General features: G+C 44.0%; 4 protein-coding genes across 6 annotated transcripts in view; 2 read left to right on the top strand and 2 right to left on the bottom strand.

Moving 5' to 3' along the window:
• Positions 1 to 6538, bottom strand: part of senp2 (SUMO specific peptidase 2) — a 10644-nt gene extending 4106 nt beyond the window's left edge. The window contains exons 1-12 of the mRNA XM_012821076.3: positions 6012 to 6538; positions 5215 to 5270; positions 4880 to 4992; positions 4699 to 4783; positions 4354 to 4447; positions 3931 to 4078; positions 3451 to 3557; positions 3248 to 3333; positions 2659 to 2716; positions 2183 to 2264; positions 1526 to 1684; positions 402 to 533 (exon numbers count right to left, since the gene is read on the bottom strand). Coding sequence (XP_012676530.1) covers positions 402 to 533; positions 1526 to 1684; positions 2183 to 2264; positions 2659 to 2716; positions 3248 to 3333; positions 3451 to 3557; positions 3931 to 4078; positions 4354 to 4447; positions 4699 to 4783; positions 4880 to 4992; positions 5215 to 5270; positions 6012 to 6178 — 1287 coding nt within the window. The 5' untranslated portion in view covers positions 6179 to 6538. The remainder of the gene's footprint in view (positions 1 to 401; positions 534 to 1525; positions 1685 to 2182; positions 2265 to 2658; positions 2717 to 3247; positions 3334 to 3450; positions 3558 to 3930; positions 4079 to 4353; positions 4448 to 4698; positions 4784 to 4879; positions 4993 to 5214; positions 5271 to 6011) is intronic.
• A 775-nt stretch (positions 6539 to 7313) lies between these two features.
• LOC105894552 (targeting protein for Xklp2-like) lies at positions 7314 to 9222 on the top strand. Its single transcript, XM_012821068.2, has 5 exons — positions 7314 to 7418; positions 8074 to 8175; positions 8272 to 8383; positions 8681 to 8799; positions 9087 to 9222. The coding sequence occupies exons 1-5, from the start codon at positions 7359 to 7361 to the stop codon at positions 9180 to 9182; spliced, it is 489 nt and encodes a 162-aa protein (XP_012676522.2). The 5' UTR covers positions 7314 to 7358; the 3' UTR covers positions 9183 to 9222.
• A 193-nt stretch (positions 9223 to 9415) lies between these two features.
• On the bottom strand, positions 9416 to 13830 carry zgc:112416 (PRR29 family protein). The gene is made up of 8 exons (XM_012821059.2): positions 13578 to 13830; positions 13369 to 13426; positions 12945 to 13018; positions 11584 to 11775; positions 10923 to 11037; positions 10550 to 10695; positions 10091 to 10260; positions 9416 to 9860 (listed from the first exon to the last, which is right to left on the bottom strand). The coding sequence occupies exons 1-8, from the start codon at positions 13632 to 13634 to the stop codon at positions 9842 to 9844; spliced, it is 831 nt and encodes a 276-aa protein (XP_012676513.2). The 5' UTR covers positions 13635 to 13830; the 3' UTR covers positions 9416 to 9841.
• A 1029-nt stretch (positions 13831 to 14859) lies between these two features.
• Positions 14860 to 25851, top strand: part of pcnt (pericentrin) — a 46512-nt gene continuing 35520 nt past the window's right edge. For all 3 annotated transcript variants that reach the window (XM_031559075.2, XM_031559076.2, XM_031559074.2), the window contains exons 1-12: positions 14860 to 15061; positions 18217 to 18393; positions 18976 to 19164; positions 20302 to 20451; positions 20817 to 20960; positions 21192 to 23405; positions 23497 to 23592; positions 23781 to 23924; positions 24348 to 24603; positions 24771 to 24850; positions 25099 to 25312; positions 25568 to 25668. In XM_031559075.2, coding sequence (XP_031414935.1) covers positions 15014 to 15061; positions 18217 to 18393; positions 18976 to 19164; positions 20302 to 20451; positions 20817 to 20960; positions 21192 to 23405; positions 23497 to 23592; positions 23781 to 23924; positions 24348 to 24603; positions 24771 to 24850; positions 25099 to 25312; positions 25568 to 25668 — 3813 coding nt within the window. In that variant the 5' untranslated portion in view covers positions 14860 to 15013. The remainder of the gene's footprint in view (positions 15062 to 18216; positions 18394 to 18975; positions 19165 to 20301; positions 20452 to 20816; positions 20961 to 21191; positions 23406 to 23496; positions 23593 to 23780; positions 23925 to 24347; positions 24604 to 24770; positions 24851 to 25098; positions 25313 to 25567; positions 25669 to 25851) is intronic.

Below are 25851 nucleotides of genomic sequence, written 5' to 3'. Positions count from 1 at the left end.
CTCTTATTGGAGTTGAAACCCACAGCCTTTGGGTTTCAGAAAAGCAAGCACTGTTCACGTCCTGAAGACATAGGCCCTGTAACTTTCAGAGCTGAGATCACAACTTGCAACCTGGTAATAAAGATTGTTTAACTTTGATGCAATCGCAAACTAGTCGCATCTACTCAAAAGGAGTTATTGTGAATTTCCACGCCAGTGACATTTTGATTGGCTGCAGGGTTGGGTGTGTAGATAGATAGATAGATAGATAGATAGATAGATACTTTATTTATCCCAAGGAAATGTAGGTCATCCAGTAGCTTATACACTTATGCAACTCACAGACATACATACATGAATCACATACACATAGGGAGAACATGTTCACAAGGAGTGGGGTGTTTGCAGATACAGATACGCACCTCGTCGTTGAGCCAGGAGCCTTCTTGCAGGGTGCCCAGGTCTCTCTGAGTGATGCGCAGCTTAAAGGCACTGCTGAGGACGAGGTTAGGGTCCTTCTGAGCCAGGGCAGCACCCACCTCCATCTGCATCTCCTGCCAATCACATACACACACACGGAGATGCATTACAGTTTTGGCTACTAGTGAGCGAACTATGACAGCCAACAATCTTGTTTGCAAAGAGCAAAAACAGTGCAAATTTCTGTTTGACATCTTGTCAGAAACATCTCCACTTGTTTGCGAGGAGTATGGTCGTTATCTCAGGTTAGGCGTTTTCGTCTCCGTTGACGGCCATCATAAGGAGAAAGCTTCAAATGGCTATAATGTCCTCCTAATGTATCTCCTATTAAAAAAACTAAACTTAAATCCAATGAAAAGGGTAACTATCTTGCTTTTAAGACATTTCTTCTCAACGCTTAAACATAGGCCAGCCTAACTCCCATGTTCCTTGGATTTCAGTTTCACTTTTTGATAGGAGATAAAACAACAATAATACTACGACACACTACATCAATAGCGTACTTGAAGTGAAAAAGGTGATCGCAAACAAAAATAGATGTTACTTTTAAAATGGTACAGATGAGCAAATCTGGTGCTCTGAATGCCACCTCTGTTATTTCTGGAAGTTTCCCCTATGCTGTCCCCCACAGTTTTCATACATGCAGTGGAATACATAATCTGTCTCTCTTTGTGCTTCTCCTCCCATCATTTTACCCACAACCCCCTCTTTTCCTACGACCCTCCAGTGAATGCACATGCACAAGTCAGAACAATGCAACTTGTCATTCTGCGCTCCTGCGGCAGGCAGAATGCAGCTTTACCTTTGTGCAGTCTGTTCCTACATAACGTTGCGCCCATTTCGACAAAATGAAGCCTAACGGGTGCTGTTAGTGCATCTGCCCCGCAGTGAGCGCAAGGATAACAGCATCTCCACCCAACACAGACCTATTAACAGTTACAGAATAATATATTTGCTCTGTGCCCAGCAGTCTTTCTGGAAGCTTCCAATTTAGAGTATGTCCCCCAAAACAATTGCCTGTACCTGAGCAGACACAAAGCATAGAAATCAGGAGAGCTCAGCTGACCTTGGTGAGGCGGGGGTGCTCCTCCTCAGCCTGCCAGAAGTCTGCTTGAGAGGCTGGCCGACTACAGAATCCAGTGGCCACAGGCAGAGCCGGATCCTTGTCCTTCAGGTTGAGGCGAGCAGCCACCTCTGCAGACAGGTCCACATCCACTGTCTGGATCTACAAGAATTCCACAGACCACGGACGGAATGATTTAATATCTCACACAGCCCCATTTATCCAATAGGGGTTCAGTCAAACTAAGTGCCAACGCCATTACATTTGGCTTTGATGCCCCAGGACCCACATAACCTCTATTTAGGTTAGCATACAGATAGCGGCAACAATTTAACTACCTAAATCAATTTGCACATATTGACTAAATGTCACTTTATTGTAATGAAAGAGCAAATGTGTTAGTTCAAGACTAAATTACTGGTATATATGGCAAAATAAAAACAAATTAGAAAATGTGTGTAACATGATAACATTGTATTTTGTAGTCAAGGTTAATTCGACTAAATAATTAATTTGTGTCTGACACGGGGGGGGAAAACAGAGGATAAAATAATTTATATATAAATCATGCAAGAGATGAAATTGGAGTGGGGCAGTTTCCATACAAGATTGGCGTCGGGACTAGTTGAGACTGAAACTGAAGATTTGGGACTCTCTTACCTTCCCCTTCCTTGCGGACTGTTTATCCACTCCTGTGCTTCTGCATTCTTCAACAGGATTACTCAGACCCACATCCACGGTCCTGACAAAGAGGGCAAACTACAATTTACGCAAAAGCACATGAGCAGACATGTATATACACTGTGAAAGGGTCCAGACACATATCTGGGAGGGTTCAAATCATTGAAATAATCACAAAATATATTTTTATGGCGTGGAGCATTCCACCAACCACTCACTCAAACAAAGCCATGCACAAAGACCCATTGGGCACCTTTCATTCAAATGTGTCCACCATCTGCATAATGCACTTAAAAGTAAATGGTTGCCATGATTAGGGTGAGCTGATGTTCCATGCATTGAAATCTGACATCTACCTTATCTTTTTTTTATGGCAGCATAAATATACTGAGTCTTTGTCTAAGTTTAAGGCAGACTGAGACTCTGGAAGAAGCCAAGGCGGCGGAGTGAATTACCTGTCTTTAGTCTGTTTACCTGAAGACACATCCCTCCACACAGAGACACTGGGGTTGGCTGAGGGGGTAGGAAAGAGGACCATTTAGCAGGCCTACAGAAGTTCAGGATGACAACTTTAAAAGTTATAACTTGGTGGATAAACTGGAGCAGGGTTGTGGAAAAGCATCATTAGCATTATTAAGCAACCACCCGGTAACTAAGAGGTAGTATACAACATGATGAGGTGTCCCTATCATTTAACATTAAACAGTAGTTGCTCGATGACGCTTTCAAGAAAGTACCCCCTGGAACGCCAGGGGGGTATTCCAAGAATGTGGTTTAGTGACAAACCTGTTAACTCAGAGCAGGTGGTAAACATCCTAACAGAAGAGCCCTATGCATAGGGCTCTCCTATTAGGAGGTTTACTACTTACTCTGACTTCACTTAGCCAGGTTTGTCACTAAACCACCTCCTTGGAATACCCCTCGGATCGGGTTTCAGGCTGAACACAGATAGCTGTGGACTCAGAACAAGTTCTAATTCTGGCCTGTATCCGGCCCAGATCTCAATCTGAGTCTGTTCGGTGAGAGCACACTCTCCTCTTGTACCTCTGAGGGGGCCAGGCTTAATGCTTCTCGGATCACAGGTCCTGCCAAAGACGGTTTGTTTGCATCCATCCACAGGAAGAGACATCCTTTAGAAACAAAAGATTCTCAAATTTTACAACACAGTTTCAAACCTGAGGCATGTGCGCAGCCGGGCTACGTGGCTAAATAGGTTTCAATGTTAAATGGGTAGTGCAGGTGCTCACATCAGAGGTTTCATCTTGGCAAAGGGGAGAGGTCTGTTTTTGCTGTACTTCTCTGACACCATCCTCACCAGTCTCAAGTACTGCTCCCGGTCACTTTCTTTAAGGGCCTGAAACACAAACAGTCAGTGAATGCAGGTCATTATCTTCAAGAACAACAAGAACAAAGTAAAACATGCAAATACATTCTCAGATGCATTTATTCTTCACACTTCTCTCTTAAAAGTCTGATTGTTGATATGTTATCTGCTTAGTAATCATGACAACTACACTGAGAACCAATTGATAGAACAACTTTTATTGACTATCAATTCATTAGCTTACATCAAATTAAGAGTATCTAGCATAAAATTACAAAAATACTGTCAGATATTTACTTCAGATGCAAGATATGACTTATGACAGTAATATGGACCCTGGTGCATGAAACTGACTCGTGCCCAACATGTTGCGCAACCCCCAACTGGGTGACTCCACACTCACCTCCTCCACAGCCAAGCAGGGCTTGTAGGGACGGCTGGCCAGGTCCGGGGACGCAGTGCTAACAGGCATTGCAGGACGGGCAGGCAGGAGCTGCAGTGATCGCCGCTGGGTCCTGTCCTGAGCTCCTCGAAACACCATTGCTCCACTGCTGCTTGGAAGACGTGAAGAGGTGGCACTCAAGACAAATACATGGTAGGGACACACTGTATATACAATGATGTTGGCAGAGCATCAAAGGAGTATTCCATTCATGGGTACATTATCAAAACAGGTGATCCTTACAGTAGGAAAGTGCATACACTTTGGAATTGTTAATTCAGACACAGGCACCCCTCAGATTATCAGTTGTGTGATTTCGAATATCAAAGAAAAGACAACTTAGTTGAGGAGAATAAGAGACACTAAGTGGTCGCCGCTACTTACTCTTGCTTCCTGTTCAGAGGCAAGGGGCTGTGGCCGAAGGCAGACACCGTCTTCTCTTGGCCAGTGCCAGTGTTCCCTCCCTCTCTCAGTTTGTCTGAGAACAACAAATAAGTCAGCATTTCACAAAATGGGCTGAATTTGAACAACATAAATCAAGCAATCCACAACCTGTTTGTGGAGAGATGTCATGAATGCAGCACTGATTTGACACCCAAATGGAACAAATATTAAACACAAAATGTATACCTATTCGGTACTGCAAGTTATTGGAAGAAAAAAAATCTGTCTATTGTATTTTGCACTGATAAGGTCACTGCGAATGTTGATGCTCTTAGGTACACCTACCCATTTTAACATTCCCATTCGTAATCCACATGCTCATGTTACTGCTTGGAATTTCATCTATTCCCACCAGGGCAACGGGCTGCAGCTGCAAAACAAGCACACATGTCAATAGACAGGCCTACTAACTAGGGATATATTGATATTTTCAGCACTGTCTTGGAAATAGAGGGCTGAATCATACCGGGGCTCTCTTATAGGAGTGGTGGTCATGGTGAAGGCTGGGCTTCGGGTGCCGCAGACGGAGAAAGCCAGCAACTCCTGCCAGGGTTTTCTTAACCGTGTTTAAAATTACATCTGGTCACAAAGAAAGAAGTAAGTTAGAAGAGTTGGGCAGATAGTTCAACAGCTAAAGCCATCATTCAAATAACAGTGTTACTAGACAAAGCTCTGACATGAAATGACACTTAAAAAAGAACAGAAACTGACTGTTAACCATACACCGCTGACTATGTATTCATATATCTACAAATTGCCACAGTAAGCCTGCCTAAGGAAGCAAGGCCCTAGCTAGTTTACCTCTCCTTGGTCTTTTGATTTCCACTGGCTCTGACGTGCCCTCGGGAGAGTGGACACTGCAACAAGGAAACAAGAATTCGCAGACAACAATGAAGAAAGACACAAAGTAACCAACAGTTTCCTGACCTGGCTACTAAAAGGCGTCCGCTAACTATGCGACATTTCTTAATATGAGCGTGTGACCTTAACGTGTCATATTCTGCCAACTGAAGAGTCAGCTAAAGATAGAAATCAAGTTAGCTAGATTAACGGAGTTATTCTAAGTAACTAGCTCGTAAGTTTTCGTTATGTCCCATTCATAAATGGTTAACATGTTATGTATTGCTAACGGTAGCTTTTTAAAGCTAGGATCACGTTAACGTTACCCCTAGGAACACGTTAGCTAGATAGCTAGCGAACGTTACATAGATATCAAAATAAACAAAGACCTTGTTGCAAAACCAACTATATTATGTCGTAGCTATGACTGCATTGAAAACAACTAACTAGTGAGCTATAAACAGGCTTAAACACATTTAAGTGGTATCACTTGGGTAGATACAGCTGATGTTATATTAAGCATTAGCGAGTTAACCTATCTAGCTTCTCAACCACTGGACCAAGTTTATCGTTAGCAACTAATTGGCTCAATTAACTTACCTTGCTAGCTAGCTGGCTAACGTTACCCAAGCTAACGTTACAGAGCACACTACATATGAGCTAACTGGCACACAGTGCAGAACAGAGTAATGAATGGTTATGGGTTAGAGTGTCCAATCTAACTAAACCGTCTATCAACCAAGTTTGCTGACACTGACCTCTGATAATTGCGTTTCGGTGGCCTGTTATTACAATTCTCCAGTATTTGCTCGTCAGGAGTCCGTGCGGTTTCTGATAAACCGCAGTTCTTAGGCCAACTCCTTGATTTCCCTCCAGAAAAAGGCACGAAGAGCGATGATATTCCGTCAACTATCCATTCATACATTCCAGACAGCCAGAGATAAATGAACGCCCTTTCGTTTGTTAGTGCCAGGTCTATACGTGATGAAAAAGGCTGGATAACCTAGCACAAAAAAATCAACTACGACACGCCAACATGAGCTCCAGTGTGCTACGATGTTACGTCACAGATTAGCTGATACGGGGAGCTCATGCTAGTTCCTCGTGTAAGCATTGCCAGGCGGTTGCGGTATGCGCCCCTCATTGGTTGGTGAGAACTTTTCCTCAGACAACCCCGAAAATGTGAACTGGTCGCCCAAGCACCAGTACAGAAACTGCAAAAGGATGAGCCCTCTCTGATGGTGTCCGCAGTCCTCCCATGATCAGTCTGTGGTTACTGTAAAATGCAAGGCTATTCGGTTCTTTCACAAGATGTCAGATCAGATTATTGCGAAATATGTAGCCTACAAGGCCATATCATTTATATTCAAATATGTTAAGCAGTCCTTCCAGGATTTTGCTATCTTGTGTTTTCACAGATTCACACAAATTCAAGGATTTCCAACAATTGCAATTGCAAATCTCTGCATTAATGGGACAGATTTGATTTAGGCTACCTTAAAATCACCGCAATTTCAAACTCACTTTTTGAGCATTCCCGCATGCCCTGCTACTGTTTTTTTGGCTTTCACAATGTACAGGAGCATACACAAGACAGTCATAATCAAACACTGATCTAATTAACCCTGTATAAATAGCTTTCGTAGCAGGCCCGTGCGTGAACCCATGCACGTCTCTTATTAAAACATATTCCTTAATATTTATTTAAAAAATCCTTTCTAATGAATTTCCATGTATGTTGAGTTTTGAAATCCTGATTTATTTTCTTTCTGCCTAAAACCTCATCCATCCCTGCTATCCAGACCCAGTCATAATTCAGAATATGTCAAACCGTCAGCTAGTTCTTTATTAAAGTATATCGGAAAATAAAAACAATCCACTGTCTCCTAGCTCCACCCAGTCTGCTTCCACACTCATCCACTTTGCACATTTGATGCAGGCTTCCATCAGTGAACCTTGCCTTTTCAGCCTTGTCTAGCCAGGTGTGCACAGGTGAACCTGATGACAAACCTGTGCCCACATCTTTTTGCACCGCCCACTTTGATTCAGGATCCTACCCTATTTATAGGATCCATTTACACAAGCTGTGGCTCACAACTGAAGAGATGGAAGTGTACACGTTCAGTGCCAGGCCTCTGCCTTTATCCACATCAATGGGGGTGGTGGTGGTAAGTATCAGACGTGACCTTTATTTGACTACCATCAAACAAAGAGCTTTAGCTGCACCTTGTAATGTGACATCCTATGTTGCACATGCTATTTTTGATGGTGTAGTCTGTTTTAATCTTCATCAGGAAGCAAAACATCTATCATTCCCTACTGCCAAAAATGTATAATTAAATAAACCATAAATAAATGTAATGCTGTGGTCCATTTTCCCCTTACTTCAGACTTTTATCAATCACACATCATAGGTGCACAATATTTTCCAAGAAAGGCTTTAGATGAGTGTCCTCTGTGCAAATGTTAACTGAAGTATTTCATTTGAGCATTTATTCAGACACAAACTTGTGAAGTCCTGGGTATTTACATTTTGTGTGCTAAAGGGTATACTTCACGCTGTAACAAAAAGATGGATTTTTATGTATTTGTTTATTTATATTTTGAGTGGGCAAGATTTTTTGGAACAAGAGTTTTGTTTCCTGTCCTAGATATCTTGTACTTTTAAGATAAGATGGAATGCCATTTTCAGGACTATGATGGGTTCAAAGGGAAAAAGACCTCAGTTTATCCAGATCCTGCTGTCCTTACCTACCTGCTAATCCTTGGTTGAATAATATTCATTGGCAACTGTTTTGTGTGAACCTTTTGTTCTTCCAGGGTGTTCCAGTAAAGAGAACCGTGGCACCTACCAAACCGAAACCCTTCAACCTGTTGGCTGACCAACGGGTGGCCATTAAAGCTGAGCGAAGAAAGCAGATGGTGAGTCCCTCATGAATCCTTCTGTGTGAATTATGACTCTTAATCTTGAGTAATGACATCTAGTCGCCGGTCATAAAACATTTCCCATGTGCTCAGATAAAAGCGGATCAAAAGAGATGGAGGGAGGCAGCCACCTTCAGAGCAAGACCAAACATCGTTACCTTTAGAGAACCCTTCAGGCCTAGGATAGAGAATCATGCCAGCCAAGGTAAGTAACTCCAACCTCAATAAGCTGCTCCATCTGCTGCATTCAGTTCCTAGATTTTCCATCACACTGCCATTTTCCGTATTCAGTGTCAACTGCTGCATGCTGTTTTTTTTTGTTTTTTTTGGGTAATGTGCTTTGGTATTTTTGACTTCTTTTGCACTTCTGTTTTGGCACTGATGCTAATCAATGTCTTATAAGGTGACCCTGAGTCATGAAATGTGGCGTTAAATGTATGTGTAAATTATTATTATTATTATTAGCCTTCATTCCCTTTAACTGTTATCGTTGGGTCTTAAGTGAATTTTGACCAGCTGAAGAGGACAAGGGAAGCCCTCAGAGCCGTCATGGAGCAGGAAAGGCTCTGGGAGGAGAAGCAGATGGAGAAAGTGGCTGTTGCCAAACTTCGTCGAGAACAGGTGACCCTTTTTCAGTACTAGATCAGGATGCTTTTAAGCACAACCCTGAGCTTTCATCAGTTTCTGAATGTATCGAGTCCACTGTACTCCTCTGCTGGCAGATTTAAAGGGCCGTTACTGAATTACAATAAAACAAATTCATTCTCTCCAGTGGTAAAAGCGGCATGTCCGCTTCAGACTGAAGTCCTTATTTAATGCTTGGTGCTAGCCCTAAATTGTATCCATTTCCAGCGTACCTTTCATCTTGAGACGATTTGTTTTGTTGACTGTCCCCTGTGGCTCTTCAGGTTCACAAGGCCCAACCTATCAGATGCTACAGAGAACTGGAGCCAAAAGCTGAGATTCAGATTACTGTACCTCAGTCGCCTCGCTTTTTACACTGAAGACATAAGCATATGTATAACATGTTTGTTTATTGTTTTGAGAGTTTTTTTTTTTTTTTATATTTTATAAAATGAGTGCCTATTTTAAATAGAATTTTAAGCTCCTCAGGCCACACCACATTCATGGTTAAGTGGAATTTCGTTCAACAATGGACCTTCCAATCCAATGTTGATTTCACTTAAGAGAGTGGACTCAGCTGTATCTTGTGAATTTGTATATACAGAATAAAAACTGGGGCTGAATATTTAATAAAAATTTGATTTGTATAATGACCCATGCATTCCTGGTGTGTGTTTAAAAAATGTGCATGCAATGTCTTGACCGTCAATGTCCGGCCTCCCTTGATTTCTTTACGCAAAATCTGCATAGTGGGTAGCTACAGTGTGTGTGCTTTGAACAGGTGTAGGTTGCATATATTATTCAATTTTACCAACAAATATTTGGTGCTCTGAGATTCTGGAAGCCAGTGCCTAGTGTTCTTGTACAGCTTCAGTCCTCTCACCACTTTACTCCTCCATCTGTTCTAAACCCTTAAATGGCTCTTTACAAACAAAGTTCAGGGTGTGGGCAACCTGACATCACGTGGTGTACGTTAAGTGGTCCATTGTTTGGAAGAATGCTGTTTGCTTGTGGTGATCATTCCACAGGCATTCTAGAATTAGTTCCACTTCTGGCCACTGTTGAGAGAAAAAAAACAAAAGGTATCACAAACTATGTTAAATGATGTAGTGACTGTAGTGAAAGATTTCTTTGTTATTGTCGAGAAGGGCCCAAAAGCCATGTGTTCAGAATGAAACTGCACAGATTATGCTTAACACTTCATAAAAGTAAAGGTAAGAGGCTGGCGTCAATTCATAAAATCAAAGGCTGGATCAAGTTTAGACAGCTTCAACTTCTTGCCCCTTACATGTTTAAAGGTGGGAGTGATATTGGCCCCATCACATGTTGCACTGAGGGTTGGTATGCCCCTCCCTGTGTGCCCCAGATGGGGTAGGTAATGGGGGGCAGCTGTGGGCCAGGTGGGCTGTAGTGATGATGGTGGTGGATGGCACTGCCCCTTGCTTTGGAGGGCATGTCCTGGGGAACAGCAAGGTCAAAACTGGATGAAACAAGATACGGACTTTCTTAAAAATGTCATTTTAAGTCCACTAGCAAAATTTCACAGATATAGAGGATTTCATGAATTCAGCTGGGTCTTTGGTTAGTTGTTTGGGACAAGTTGTGTGACATTAACTAGTGCATAAAACAGTACTTTTCTGATTGCTTTCTTCACAGCTCATCTATATGTTTACAGTGTTAGTATGACGATTTCATTTCTAAAATCATTTAACATTAGCGGTCACAACTGTTGTTAAAGGTTACTGACCGCTACAGAGTATGGAGTTGAGGGGGCAGCATGGCCGGCTCCCATCGGCGAGGACATGGCCATGGGAGGGATGGCCTTCAGCATCATGCTCTGCATGATGATCTGGTGCATCTGGGCGTTCTGCATCAGCATCATTTCTACCATGTCTGTGGAATGAAAGTCACAATAGGCATGCAGGAAGACCATGGAGGACAACCTGATACAACTGGCACATTGTAAACTTTACACTCACTAATTTACTAATTATTCTGACTTTGATGACTTTCACACAGACCACACACCTCTATCCGATAAAATGTTATGTACCAACGAGAACACTCATACACACACACACACACACACACACACACACACACATCATTATCATTTGTACCCTCTTTGACGCTGCCAGATTTGTATGGGGGTGCAGGCTGAGGAGGAGGTATCTGTGTGATGATTGGCTGTTGCTGAGGCAGCTGCTGGATTATGGTGGTTGGTTGCTGAGGAAGCTGTAAGGAGAGCACAGACGCAATGGGACATACTTACGAAAGGCATTTAGATTGCGTTTTTCTGGTCAACACTGTAGCCTGCGAGCACCTCCCAAGAAATGTAACTACACGTCGCAGTGGCATAGAATGCAAAAACTGTGATTGGTCTGCTTGCCCGACGTTTGGGATGTGTGTTGATGAACCAATCACTTCGCTAACAAGCTGTCTGAGAGGTATTCCAAGAATGCGGTTTAGTGACAAACCTGGCTAAGTTAACTCAGAGTGATAGAAGAGAATAGAAGAGCATCGTCGTGCATTTAGCCAAGTTAGACAGGCCTAAAAGATGAACACCTTTCTGGAATATGGCCCAATGAGTTGGTGCCAGATTAACAGTTCTCCAAAAAATACTTTATAAACATCATGAATCCTTCTGTAAATGTGTTGGCTAATGGTACGCAATCTATCATTTGTGGGTCTATAACATCTCAGACAGCAACAGAACAGACAAGAGAAAGAAAGGGCTATGGGCAAAGACAAGGCACAGCCCAGATTGTTCAGATTTGTTACTGTTTGCTGTATGATTCGGGGGGGTGGTGGCGGTGGCGGTGGTGGAAGCAGTTGGTGGTCCGGGACAGGTGGAAGTGGCTGGTACACATGGATCGGAGGAGGGTTTGTTGTAGGAAAGTGATCTGGGCGACGTTGCCTGTGACTCCCTCCCCATGTATGTGGTCTTCCAAGATCCTCCAAGTAGTGCTGTTCCTGTACAACAGGAACATAAAGAAAACATCAAAATTTGGGTTATGTCTGATGACATGCTATGGAGATGAATGTGTGTCTCGATTTACTATCAAACACCATGGATGTCCCCTAAGGACTCGGAGTGCACTGAGGCTATATCCCTGATGAAGTTCATGCACAGAATTGGTCAGAGGCTTATTTCTGAGGTTTTCTTCTATGCTTTCTGAGTTTCAATGTAGTCTCATAGTGATTTACAAAATACATTTCCTGTCAATGATGTATATTTATTTAAGGAAAGACACTGAAAATAAATTTCAGATGATTTCCTTAAATATGTTCTCTCCTTAAAGATACAGTGCATTATATTGTGTTATAAGAAACCCTTCCCATAACCTTGACAACCTCAGTACACCTCATTGTGTTAGTATTTCTCACTGAAGGACATTTCAACATGAGACAGAGAGGAGCCAGACTCATATGAAAAACCCCACACAGCTCACGTGGCTGATCAAATTACATATTTGTTGTTGATGGTGTATGACAGCCTCTTGTGACATGATGTAGCACTCTAGTAGCTTGGGGTTCCGTGCTTACCACCACAGTACAAAGATTGAGACACTCACATGTTACTTGCAATTTAACAACAATAACAACAACAACAACAACAATAACAACAACAAACAGATGCCCACTGTTGCATAGCTTGTCTTCAACATTGTTTATGTTTCAAATTTAATTTCAGTACTCAAATATTTCACCAGTTAAACTTTTTTTTTATTCTATCAGAGCTCTTTTTAAAAACTTAAACATTTGTATCTTCTCATTGGGTGATCAATCCATGCTATCCCTATTTTTAGGCACATGTCCATTCTATTAGTAATAGGCTAGCTATCCCATCTAACATATAGGCTGCACTGCAGGCCCTGACCATATTATCTATTATCTACAAAGTAGGCTATAAAGGCTCATCACCAAATAGGTAAGTCATAGTCTTTTATGCTGTATAATACTGCTCTATGTTTTTCTCTATTTTGATACTGCATAATGTCTGCTGGTGTTGAGCTCGTTGCTTGGCAACCCAGGCCTGGTAAGTAAATATTTTCACTGTATACCACATGCCTCAACAAGGTCCTGTGATAAATGATAACAGCGTATACTGTATAAGTTCTGCTTGCAGACTCTCTACTTACTCTCAGTCTCTGCAGTAAATTCCTCTTCCGTCTCAGAGCACTATGTAAGGCGTCACCTTGCCCATCATAACTTCCTGCAAAGTAAGAGCAAAAATGGTTAAAATGGAATTTGACATATTCTGCTTGGCATACTCAGAAATATTTTCTCCCAATGTAGTGTCCTATTTCAACCAGCAGAGAGAGCAAACACTTTAAAATGTGACTGTCAAGGGTGTGTCCTTTATGTCAAATGTTGCCGTGATAGGACTATGAAAAAGGTAAGCAGAAAGAAAACATAATTTCCTCTTTGCTACCAGAAAACAATAAATTGTCGCTTCGCTACCCGAAAACAATAGATTGTCACTATTCGTTTGAAAAACAAGAAATATGACAATACTGTATGGACATCCTAGTGAAAATGTGGCATATTTTTGCCACAGCTTACTTGTGGACAGGGCAGAATCTCCCCTTTCATCATAATTGTTCCTCTCGTTCTCAAGTCTCTGTGGTGAACGGAAAAGTAAATATCACAGGCTAAACAATTCATCCACATACAATGGTAGCCTACAACAGAATGAATCATCTGGTGTTGTGATTAAGTGATGATCTCATGCAAACGTTTTAAAGGACACTGCTCATCTCTTATACACTCACCCTCTCCAGTAACTTTAGTTTCAGCCTGGTCATCTGGTCTACCATAGGATCGGTCATACTTGCAGGTTTAGGAAAGTGACCGAGAAAAAAAGGCTGTCCCACCACACACAGAATAATCACTATAAAACCATAGATTTAAATCCACCTTGAAAAAATAAATCAGTACACTCCATTTGGTATTTCAGATACAAATTCATGACATGGCCTGGTTCCCAGGTAGCCTATGTGTGTTAACTCACTTCCTTGCGTCAATCACCTGGTTGCCAGAAACACAAGAATGATCTTTGATTAGGTAAGGTAAGCCCAGCCCTCAGGTTGCTATGCAGCAAGGAACCCTACAAGACGAACAATGTGCTATATATGGCACTCAAGGAAGCGCCCATGGCCTTAATCTCCATTTCTGTTCTAATGTCTTTTTAGAATTAGATGGTTTGATATCTGTAGACTATGAGATTACACATACAGTAGTATACATCATCCCTGCAACACTACATAAACTGACACCTTTCACTGCAGTTTTGATGGGCGAGTTATATGTCACATACACAACTGACATATAAATATTATCTTTTAACCATTTTTGCAAAAGCATGTGAGAACGTGTACGGTACAAGTATATAGAAACCTGAACAAGGGCAGTGCACGTCACGTGATTGATTTCTGGTTAAAACTATTCAACTTTCTGGTCTTCACTTTTCGGACCACTCATCAACAATGGATGATATCAAATGATTGTGTATTGACGGCCAATGTTAAAGGCAAACTCATGCAGAAAGATTGGGCTGGCAGTTGCAGCGCCGCAGCAGAACCGTAGGCTGTTTGAATACACACAAGGAACCATGACGCAGCAGTACAGCAATGCAAGCAGTGTGCATAGTTTGTAATCATATGGGTACATTTCTACTGGTTCAGTTGATTTACCCGGGCTTCGGATACGCATATTTCTATTGGTGAGGGACCTGATGCAGCTTTAAGGGTGTTGCTTCAGGAACCAATGAAGCCAGTGTCATGAAAGTTGGCGTTTTGAAAACAGATTCTGAGGGTTGGCTCCACATTTCTGTAAGAACAATAATTGGTTAGGAAAGTTGTCTGTTAGTGTTTTCTATGCCGATTGCATGTTTCTAATAGGTTGACAACGTGTCAGTTACAGATCCAGGAGTGGGTGGGCGGGCGTACATTAGGTAAATTGTCATTGAGCGCAAATTTGATTGGCTACAAAGTTGATCATGCTGGTTTTGATAGGTCTCATCAACTGACCCTAACCAATAAGGGCGGAGTTGAACCAAGTTCGCGGCCATGTTGAATTTCTTTCTGACAGTTATTTTGAGGATTCCTTTCCAACTTCAAGATAGCTAACTTAGAAATTGGAGACCCAGTCAAATAGAGGGTTGCATCGAGAGCGAAGCTAAGTCTTATGGTTTCATTTGACTCGGGAGATGGATCAAGATGAACGGCAGAGAAAACTCGAGGCCGGACGTGCAAAGGTTTGTAAACTTGAATGCTAGCCGATGAAGTCATACTGCTACTCACAGCCCAGCTTCTCTGTTGGAATACAATAGCGGTAACGTTAGCTAGCAACCTAGCTAGTTGACTCAATAAGATAACGACCTAAACTTAAGTTTGCCGCTGTATTAACCCACTATTTCGCCTGGCTACTTGTTTTTTGCCTGCAAGGAGATTCTGTGACTACTTAATAGGTGTTGCGAGACCCTGTGCATAGTCGCAAACTGTTTGTTATTAGCTAGCGTTAGATGGTTAGCTGTCGCTGGCTCACTTAACAGTTAGCCATCCTAGCACAATGTTGCCGCCGTTCAGAATCAGTGCCGCAATTGTGTTGGAAAAGTTTTCTCTGAGTTGTTGTTGTTTAACGTTGGTCAACTGCTCAGTTTATGTAGTAAACATTTAGATGACCCCTCTCCCATAAAGTAAACGCAGTATCCTTTATACTAAATTATATATAGATTTTTTATCATAAATATAAAAACATTGGTAAGTTATTGTATCTTGAACTAACGGTAGACTGCTTCTGTTCATTGTCTGCTCTGAATGATGTCTTCTCAACTGCATACATTTACAGAATTATACTGAAATAAGCTTTTTTGCAATAACAAAAGCTTCCTCTGTTCCTTTTTTTTACCTCTTTAGTCAGTTTGAATATATCAACATGACGAAGGGGTTGAGATTGATCATGTTACAAGCCTTGTTTGAGTACAGCTGTGTCATGCCTACACACAGTCCTTTTGTTTAGCTCTTTGACATCAAGTTGATTCAGCTTCTGGTATAGGTAGGTCTTGTTCCTACTATGCGGTGTGGATCAATACATGATTTTAAGTACATATTCAGATTCCAGTTAGAGACCATTTAAGAGTCTATAACGAGGTTATGTGTTCCCTTGTAAGAATATAGCCAGCAATCCTTAGACGTTAGCTAGCCTGCATGGAGTTTATTTTGGCACTGCGAAGCTGCTTAAGAATAGAAGAATGTCCGCCAAGGGTGGACAGAAGGGGTTGAGGTGAGCAGGATTGCTTTCTGTCTGAGACCTTATAGTGACCTGGTCAGCGCACTTTGCACTCATTTGCTCTTGAAGCTGCTGCAGACGCAGTACCAAGCTATCACGCAGAGGCGAATTCTGGTGTTTGCGTGTGGACAGCCGCGGAGCAGTTGCTAGTTGACTTGAGGTGCGGGAATCTGACACAGGTCTGTCTCCGGGTAGGACCAGGCCATCTTGCAGGTGGCTGAGTTAAATTTAGAACATTGTAAGCATTTACGTCAGTGCCTGCTGTCAGAAAGGACAGAGTAACTAACGATTTAAAAGAACTTTGCATGTTGATAATGGGATGTATATGAATTGTACTTAAAACTGGTGAGACATTACAGCTAATGTGTGTGTTTTTACGTGAAGGTTTTTGTCGTCTTGGTTTAAAGTACGTAGCTAGCTCATAGTCATAAACTAACAGCCAGGTCAGTATTGCGCCCATATTTTGATCGTTTCTTTTTTGCCCCTGTAGATGGCATACTTATGCCACTAAATGCAAACATAAAATATGCTCGATGGAAACCTCGAATATTTAGATCTGACAGTCGACAGTTTTGAATTGAGCTTGTATTCATACAACAGGAAAAGTTATTGCACAGAGAAATGTTCCCTCTCTGAACTATGCAACTGATGTCTAATTTTTTTTAACACTGTTGAATGGAGTGCATTACCCTTTATGTTAGGACATTTTCAGTCTTGTCAAATCCTCAAATTGTTCAACTGACTTAGCAGTTGCCATGGCACTTGTTTGATCACCATGGAACAGGCAAGCCAAGCTCATCCTTGACTCCATGGTGAGAGTATATAGGCTAATGTTTTGCGCTGGTTACTGGTTTCTTGTTTGCACTAGTGACCATGCCTATATATATATATATATATATATATATATATATATATTCTGTTGATCTGTCCAGTTTCCAATGTTAAAGAAAAAGCAAAAACACTCCTGAAATCACTCCTAAATACTTGTTATTGAAGTCAAGCAGCAGCTCTCCTGTGCTCTCGATGCTCCAGCCAGGATCTGTTTTTGGGTTCAGACGTGGCTTCAGGCTACTTCTGATATTTACATCTCATGTGACATGACAGCGTGAAGAAAAGATGGGGGAGATATGGGCCTGGACTGATTGACACACACACACACACACACACACACACACACACAGAGAGGGAGCTGAGCTAGAGCACGTTGAATCTGCCAATGCCACCCACATTTGTTGTCATTTGACTAATTAGCATGTAGAACTAGGTCACTATTAACCACATTGGGTGCGATGGTCTAGGGAGTGCTCAGGCATGGGTAAAATCAGTCCTGTGTGTGAGCGCGTGTGTGTGTGAGCGAGAGAAAGAGAGTTAATATTGCTACATCACTGGTGAGTCAGTAATTCAAGCTCTCCCTCACTCTCCCTGTCCTCACACACAAGATTCACCTCAGAATGAATGTTTTCTGAATATGCATGGGATAAAGTGGATTTCTCTTTGCCAGACTTGGTGCAAATCTCCGTTTTCTGAACCTGGAAGATATGTTTATGCAGTACCTTGTATGGTACTTATTATGTCTTTTGTGATGGGACTCAGTAGTAGCCTGAAGTGTGGCTGGTAAAAAGGTTTGTGTGTGTGGTGCTCCAGTGGGCTCCTTTTGAAGCGCTGTAATCTACTGTAAGCAGCTTAGAAGCCACACACAAGGGGAGGGGTCTGCAGAGTGATGTGGGTGAGCGGCAGCCAGCCGGCTTGCTTCTGAACTCCGGGAATTCCTTCTCTCGTGTTCATGGATGGAGACTGGTGAGCCAGTAGACCTGAAGCCAGGACGGGACTTCCGGGAGATGGGAAAACTAAACTGAGCTTCTCCTTTTCTGCATTTTTTTCTTGTCCTTTTTCTTTTTTTGCTCATGGGATACTGTATGCCACAGCATCCCTTCCTCACTCTGGTTTCCATGCCACTAGAACAGCGCCAGGATGGCTCTGCATGAATTTTGACCCCGGCTGCCACCTGTAGTGCCCTCCCTGGTGCCCATGGCTTCGAGCTGTTAGCATGCTGCTGATTTCCTCCTGTTACCTGATCCTCACCTACCTCTCCCTCTACCTTTCCCTCAACCTCTTCCACAGCTTGCTAACTATCGACAGCGGCGTGCGAAAGGTGACGGTGCGAGCACGCAGAAAAAGACGCCGAAGAGGAAGGGCCCGGCTGCACAGAAGAATGTCGGCGCGGCAGAAGATCATCACCTAGAAATGTGCCTAACGGACGAGCAGGACCATGGACAGGACGCCAGGACCCCGCCTGAGGTTTGCTGACAGTTTTTAAACCTTTGTTTGATTCTGTTGAAGTTTTTGATTTTTGTTTTTGAATCCTCGGATGCTATGAAAAATTAGAAAAGAGGATAGTCACACAATTCTAATCAATATTTGTAATGTACATAGCCATCATTAGTGAATCTTAATATCTCCAACTGGTACTGCCCTGTCTCTAGGTAGTCTGACATCAAGTAAGAAATGATTCCACCAGGGTGTTATGAGAAGAGAAGTAAATCAATGCACAAAAACATTGCATATACATTTATCGTTTCAGTGCTGTGCACCCAGTAGACCTTGTAATGTGCATCATATTTGTTGCTTGGTTTGCTTTTGTGTGTGCGTGTGTGTGTCTACAGTGGTAAGTGTCTGTGTGTGTGTGTGTGTGTGTGTGTGTGTGTGTGTGTGTGTGTGTCCTTTACTCATTCCATAGACAAGAAATGGGTCAGCTGCCATGTGAATGCTGGAGGGGGAATGTTGTCATGGTAACACAACTAGCAAATAACGTATGCTTTTTTTTTTTTTCCCTTCCCTCTTCTGTTGTGTGTGTGTGTCTTTTTGTTCACAATCCTTCAGCACTCTCCAAGGTCCTCTAGTGTGGACAACAGCGATCAAGAGCTCCAGCAATGTAGCAGGCTCACGCATCACACAGACACAGAGATGCAGAGCTCTGTTTTGGGGGACGGGGCAGCAGCTTACCAGCCTGAGGAAATGGAGGACCTGGGCATGAAGATCATCCCACACACAGGCAAAGAGCAGCTCAAGGTAGTGAGTGCATCAACCCCCCACACATTGGTACTCCACTGCCTTCCTCAAAACTACTTGCCACTCGTGTTACAGTGTACTTGCGGAGTGAGAATAGTCGGTTTTCCACAGTAGAGCAGAAATAGCATTTCCCAATGAGCAAGTAAAAGTGTTTGAGGTCATCTTCAGGACGCTTTCGGATGGAAAGCGATCCCTGCTCTCTGTCCCGCACCCTCCCGCCCTGCCTCTGGTCTGAAACACAATTAACTGTCTAGAGTCACTTAAGCGATATGCCACTGCAGTGAGGTAACCATAGGAACAGCTCAGTAATCAAACCATGTCTGGATAGCAAGCTTACTTGTCATTTTCCTTGTTTTTTACATTTTACAATAAATACATTATTAGTTGGAGTATGTGGTGAATGAAGGCATAGTCTGCTGTTCCGTTTGTCCGTTTGGAGAAAGTGACTGTGGGAAGCCATCTTTTAAAAGTGAGCGTAAGCATGCTATGTTTGGGTAGTTTGTCTCATGTAGGCCTACCTACATGTAACAGCTCCAGGTACTACTGCCAAAATTGATTTTTCCTCCTACTAGCATGTTTTGCTTCCCATGTGAAAAGTGTGTCATACCCAGCAAGTAGGCTAGGCAAGGTGTTTGTTCGTATGGATTCATTTGTGTTTACAACAATGCAGTGTGCATCTGAACCCCCTAGGCAGCACTCCGCACACTCCAGCTGTGATTAGAGTAATGCCGTTTTAGCCTGCTCCCGCTTCCTGAATATGACCTTATCAAATCCTCATGCATCATCTCGTATTCGCACCACTTTGAACACAATGTGACTAATTTACAGCACAACAAAAAACGGGGAGAAAAAAAAAAAGAGAGAATATCTTGCCTCGTGACGGCTTGGTTCATACTTGACCCACAGTATTATAATTTGGGATTTCTGCACTCTGTGACCTACTAAGATTTGAATCCTCTGTTGACTGGAATGTGGACTTCTGTTTACCTGTTGAAGAGCTAAGCGCTATCTTGTTTGTGTGATGTGTAAATCAGGTACACTGGTTAAAGTATTAAAGTTAAAGTCTTGAACATTTTGTAAAGTGAGGAAGGATGCTGTCAGGAAATTAACTGGCAATCTGTCTTTGTTGCATTGTAGCAGTTGCAGTGTGCTGTGGAGAAGAGGAATGAGATCATCTCTCAGCTCAGTGTGAACCTGCAGGTGGCGCTAGAGAGTCGAGACCAAGTGCAGAGTGAGGCTCAACAGCTCACTGAGCAGATACAGGCTCTCCAGCAGCAACTGCAGCAGGTACTTTATCAGCCTTTATCAGCCTCCCTCCCTCCCTTCTTTATTTGTTTCACTCTCTCTTCATTCCTCCCACCTACACACTCAAACACTTGTACAGTTGCAGCAGCTAGTGTTTTGCGGCCTGCAATGTTGAACTTACATAATCATACCCCATTACTTTGTGGCAGGTAGAGCACTAGAAGTTCATTTCAGTTTCACACTCTGTTACTATTTGAAACACCCCCTCCTATAACATCTGAACACCTACTGCTATACACGCCTACACTGTGGCCCTTGAGTTTGCAAAGGACACTCTCTTGAAGTTGAGCATTTCCCTGAGTATCTGCAGTCTCCAGATTGTAATGCATCCTATTTATCCCACTCAGGCAAAAGAGTACTTGCGGTGTAAGAGTCAGGGTTGTGCTGAGCTCAGCCAGGCTCAGCAACACGTTGGCCCATCGCTGCAGAACTTTCAGGACCAGGGGTCCCACGTTGACCTGCTACAGCAGCAGCTGAAGGAGTTTGAGCAGGTAGAGTTGGAAACGGCAGTCCAGTCCTGTCCTCTGGCAAATATACAGTCATTTTTGTGTTACAAACTGTGTACAGTTCATAGTAAGAATTGCATACACAGTTCTATTCTTGATGGTTGCATTCTTGAGGGTTGCATTCTATGTCGAAGTTATATAGTTTATAGTTTACGTGTATATTGCTGGTTGTTTCTTATTTTTTTTGTGCATCTAAAATCCACTCATGCTTTGTAGAAAACCAAAGAACAGCAGTGCCTCCTAGTCCAGAAGGATTCAGTGATCTCAGACCTTCAACAGAAGTTGGGTGTCACAGAGTCGGGCCTCTCTGAGCTCCAGACCACTTTCCCCCAAAGAGCTTCACCGTCCCCCAGCCTCATGGACCTTCAATGCTCCCCATTACCAACGGGGGCCTTTGCACTCAGCCCAGAAAAATGCACAGAGTCTGACCACTCAGACCCCCTCATGGAGAGGCTACAAGCAGAGCTTGTGAAGGAGAAGGACCTTAGCCGACAAGCACAGGAGCGTGTTGAACACTTGCAGCAGCTTGTCAACAGCATGGAAAGTGATCGGAGCAGCGTGGAAGCCCAGCTGGCCGTGGTCCAAGCTGAGCTCAAGAGAGCTGAATCCCACGCACACGAGGCCCAGCAGTACAAGGCGGAGAAGGACGATCTGAACCGCGAGATGTCCCGCTTACACGGCTTGGTGGACGAGCTCCAGAACCGTCTGCATGAGGAGGAGGAGACTGCCCGTCTGATGCGGTCCAAACACGAGGCGGACATCTCGAACTACGACCTTCGTCTGCTTACGCTGCAGGAGGAAAGGGAAATGGACTTGGCCCAGTTGGCTGAGACGCACGAGGCAGCACTCAAACGCCTACAGGGCGAACACGACGACGAGGTCCAGCGGAAGCTGCTTGAGCAAACTCAAGCCCAGGCTGCCCACCTTGACTTCTCATCCAACCGCAGTGCCTCAGAGGATCCAAGTGAGCGGGTCGGCCAGATCAAGGCCTCTAAGGAGCAGCAGAATCAGGATCTGGCCAGTGAAGGTGCTGCTAGAGAAGACCTCTGTTTGGACACCTCGGTTTCGGACGACCAGGCGCCTCTCATGGATATGTACCTGACCCACGCAGGCCAGCACAACAGCTCCTGGGCTGAGGAGAGCATGGAGCAACACAGCTTGCTGGAGACGTCGCAGCAGTTTGAGTTCAACAGCGAAGTCATGCATGCAGGCGAGTCCAGGCTGCTTGATCACACTGAGAATGCTGCGGATCTAACCGAAGGGGCCTTGTCTTTACCGGGTGACCTGGACAATCTGCCATCGGAGCCTGGTGAGTCATTTGTCTCTGAGGGTATGGACTTGGGCAAGGAGTTGCTGATCCAGCAGTATGAGGAGCTTGGTGATCAGCTGGAGCAGAGGGAAAGGCAGCTGGAGATCCTCCAGGAGGAGGTGCAGAGGTCGGCCGAGGAGGTGGAAGAGGCGAGGGATCGGTGGAGCAAAGCTTCGGAGGACCTTGAGGCACTGAAGTGGGAGCTGGAGGCGGAGAGGGATAAGAGGGTCCGGTGCGAGGAGATCATCAGCCAGAAGGAGCACGAGCAGGACAACCTGAAGAACAAGCTCAGCTTCCTGCAGAACCTGCAAGAGCAGCAGGAGCTGGAGTACCAGAGGAGCAGAACCAATGAGGTAGACCAGGAAGGCAAGACCATCCGCCTCTCCAGCGATGACCTGATCAAGGAGCTGAAGGAGGAGAAACTCCAGCTGGTCTTCCAGCTGAAGCTGCAGGAACAACTGGTCAGAGATGTCCAGGAGAAGAAGCTTGCTGGAGACTCGGTGAGCAGCGACGTCCAGGAACTCTTCAGCCGCCAGCTCTCTGCTTTGCAGGCTCACAGAGACCAGTTGCTGATGCAGCTGGAAAGCCAGCGGGAGAAGACCCAGACCAACTCGCTGCTGCTGGGGCAGAAGACTCTGGACGTGGACTCTGCTCACAAGGAACTCCAGCAGTTTTCTGCAAAGATGGAGGAGAGAGGGGAAAAGCTTCAGGCCTTGGAGAAGGAGAGGGCAGATTTGGAGAGCAAGCTCAATTGCCTTAAAGAGAACTTGACCAACCTCGAGGAGGCGCAGAGCCAAATGGTTCTGGAGAAGGCCAGTCAAGAGAGACGCATCCAGGCACTGGAGGAGCAGGTCAATAGCATGGAGAATGTTTTGGAATCTGAACTCGAAGACTTCCAGACCCAGCTGGAGGCTAAGGACTCAGAGTTGGAGAAGATAAAGGTGGAGCATGAGAAGGCGGAGGAGGAGCGCATGGAGAAGGATAGTGCCTGGCTGAAAGAGCTGGATGCTGTCAGGCAGGCACTTGAGGAGCTCAAGAGGCAGCACACAGAGGAGGTGCATTCAGCCAACAGCTGCCACGAAGAGGAAATTCAACATCTGAAGGAGAAGCACCAGAAAGAGGTGAGCTGATGACCACTTGAGGAATACAGATGATTCAAAGAGAGTCAACTGTTCTTAATGAAGTGGTAATTACAACTCCTTTTTCCCCCAGATGGATGAACTGGATGCTGAGTTTGATGACAGACTATCGGAGCTCAAAACCTACATGGACGAGGAGCAGAGAAGGCAAATCAGCACGATCAAACAGGCAAGAAAACTCATGGGCTCATGGGCATCTTGTTTACTAAAGTGGCATCAGCTTTGGCCAGCTGATGTTGATCCATGCAAGTGTTAAAACCAGATTGTGAAATGGTAGTTGTTTTTTCTCTGCAGCAAATTCAACAAAAAACATTAATTGTGTAGTTTTCACTCCCAACTGTGCCCTCTATCCTGTAGGTCCACGAGCGTGAGCACCAGAGAGCATTGTCTCAGATGTCGGTCGAGCAGAGGGAGTCTCTGGAGAGGCTGAGGGAGGAGCTCACCGGAGAGCAGAGGGAGAGCATGGAGGAGGCGCACCAGGCAGAAATGCTGCAGGCACAGGTACTGACGTCAGGCAGGGATCAATGGCTTTGCCTGCCTTCCTGGAATAGTTTATTTTTTTTGCTTTCTTTTCTTCCCCCCATTTTCATTGTCTGACTAGTTTGGGAATCTTTCAGTAGTAGATGCAGCACTAGATATAGGTAATAGTTGGCCATCCTTGATGATGGGTAAGGTAAAAGTTGGCCATCCCTGTTATGAACAGAAATGCATGAGGCTTAGTGTAAACAGATGGCTTAAATACTGCAATGTGCATAGTTACTGAATGCTTTTAATGTTCAGTCAGCTTCTTAACTGATCATTTGGTGGCCTGCACATTTGAACATCTTGAACAAATTGGAAGGTTTGTTGGGCATCAAATAGACCGTGTTGATCTCTGTTGGCTTAGATAGTTCCTCACCACAGTACCATTTTCCCTCTCCCAAGGCGCAGCAGAACCTTGAGCTGGAGGCGCTGCGTCTGAGCCTGACCAACATGCACACGGCGCAGCTGGAGCTCTCCCAGACCAACATGCAGAAGGAGAAGGAGGCGGCGCTGAGCGAGCTGCAGGCCTCACTGCGGGACAAGTGGGCCCAGGAGAGCGCCATGCTGCAGGCGCGTCAGCAGTTCGAGCTGGAGAGGGTCCGCGAGCTGACCCGACAGCAGGAGGAGCGGCTCCAGCAACAGCACCAGGGGGAGATGGGTAAGACCGGGGAGGAAGGAGGTGCAGGGATCTCCCACTATCTACTCCAAAAACATCTTGGCTTGTTTGATTTTTGACAGTTTAGGATGCTTTTTTTTTCAAATCAAAGACATTGGAAGGAATATCTGAGTTTTTATGTAATTTTTGGCGGGTCTCTCCTTTTACAGAAGATCTCAAGAATGAGTGGGAGAAACGACTGTCAGAACAGAAATCTTCTGCAGAACAGCTTCAAGACAGTCAAATACAGGTGCCTATACACTTTAGTTGATCAGCTCTTATTAACTACTCTGTCCAACTTGGTTTAAGAATCAATCATGTAATTTACAAGAAAGCCACCATAGAATGTTACTTGCTTATGAAGGAGTAGAAAATGTAACTGATTAAAATATTATTTAATTGTTCTTCTAAGTCATTTTTGACTTCTGGCCCATCTTAAGATAGTTTGAGCCTTGAAACATTTGTAGATAAATCCCTGAGTCATCCGTTTCTCCTCAGGAACTGAAGGCCCAGTGGACCCAGGAGGCTGAGAAGACCCAAGCGGACCTCCAGGCCCGTGTGGATGAAGCCCAAAAGAGTCTGGGTGAGACCCAGGCAGCTCTCACTGAGGCAAGGGCTAACCTGGAGGACCTGCAGGCCTCCCGGGACCACGAGGTCCAGAGACTAGAGCAGGAGCTGGATCAGGCCTGGGCGGACCGTGACTCAGCTGCCCGTGAGTAATGATATCCCATATTACTGCTCATGGAAGTATATATCCAATGCTATTCTTTAGTTTTAAATGGCTTTTTTGATTGAGACTGTGTGATATGTACTGTATTGGAAAAAATAAGATCTTAGTCATTTACCTTTTTTTTTTTTTTATTAAATTAAAGAAAGTGAAATAACGTTGATGAATACTTCTGTATTTCCTGCCTGTTTCATCTTCAAATGTAAATTCGCGTGTGTGTGTGTGTGTGTGTGTGTGTAGGTGCTGTAGAGGATCTGGTGGCCAGTCATAAGGTGGTGTTACAGGAGGAGCAGGCCCGCTCCCAGCACCTGGTGGAGAGAGAGAAACAGCTGCAGCAGGAGGTGAGATCACTGCTGTTACACTTAGTTACACTACATGACCCTCCCTCTCATTCTTACTCATAATGCTCTGTTACATGATTCAGAAGAGAATCGCAGTGAATTGGAAAGTACAACACAACTGATGGTTAACCTTAACAGTCTTGCACCTGTAGATAAAAGCATCTGCTTTAAAGGCTGAATGAA

This window comes from Clupea harengus, chromosome 21 (assembly GCF_900700415.2).
Source record: "Clupea harengus chromosome 21, Ch_v2.0.2, whole genome shotgun sequence".
NCBI lineage: Eukaryota > Metazoa > Chordata > Actinopteri > Clupeiformes > Clupeidae > Clupea > Clupea harengus.
Note: the sequence above shows the minus strand (reverse complement) of the source record. Positions and strands in the feature narration are given on the sequence as shown.

Bases quoted from the DNA above. Each gene is read 5' to 3' on its own strand.
- LOC105894552 (XM_012821068.2), top strand. From the start codon at position 7,359: ATGGAAGTGTACACGTTCAGTGCCAGGCCTCTGCCTTTATCCACATCA. The intron at 8,384-8,680 runs GTAAGTAACTCC...TTGGGTCTTAAG, and splicing joins AGAGAATCATGCCAGCCAAG to TGAATTTTGACCAGCTGAAG. The intron at 8,800-9,086 runs GTGACCCTTTTT...GTGGCTCTTCAG, and splicing joins CCAAACTTCGTCGAGAACAG to GTTCACAAGGCCCAACCTAT.
- zgc:112416 (XM_012821059.2), bottom strand. From the start codon at position 13,634: ATGACCGATCCTATGGTAGACCAGATGACCAGGCTGAAACTAAAGTTA. The intron at 13,019-13,368 runs GTAAGCTGTGGC...CTTACTTTGCAG, and splicing joins AGATTCTGCCCTGTCCACAA to GAAGTTATGATGGGCAAGGT. The intron at 11,776-12,944 runs GTAAGTAGAGAG...CCTGTTGTACAG, and splicing joins ATTTACTGCAGAGACTGAGA to GAACAGCACTACTTGGAGGA.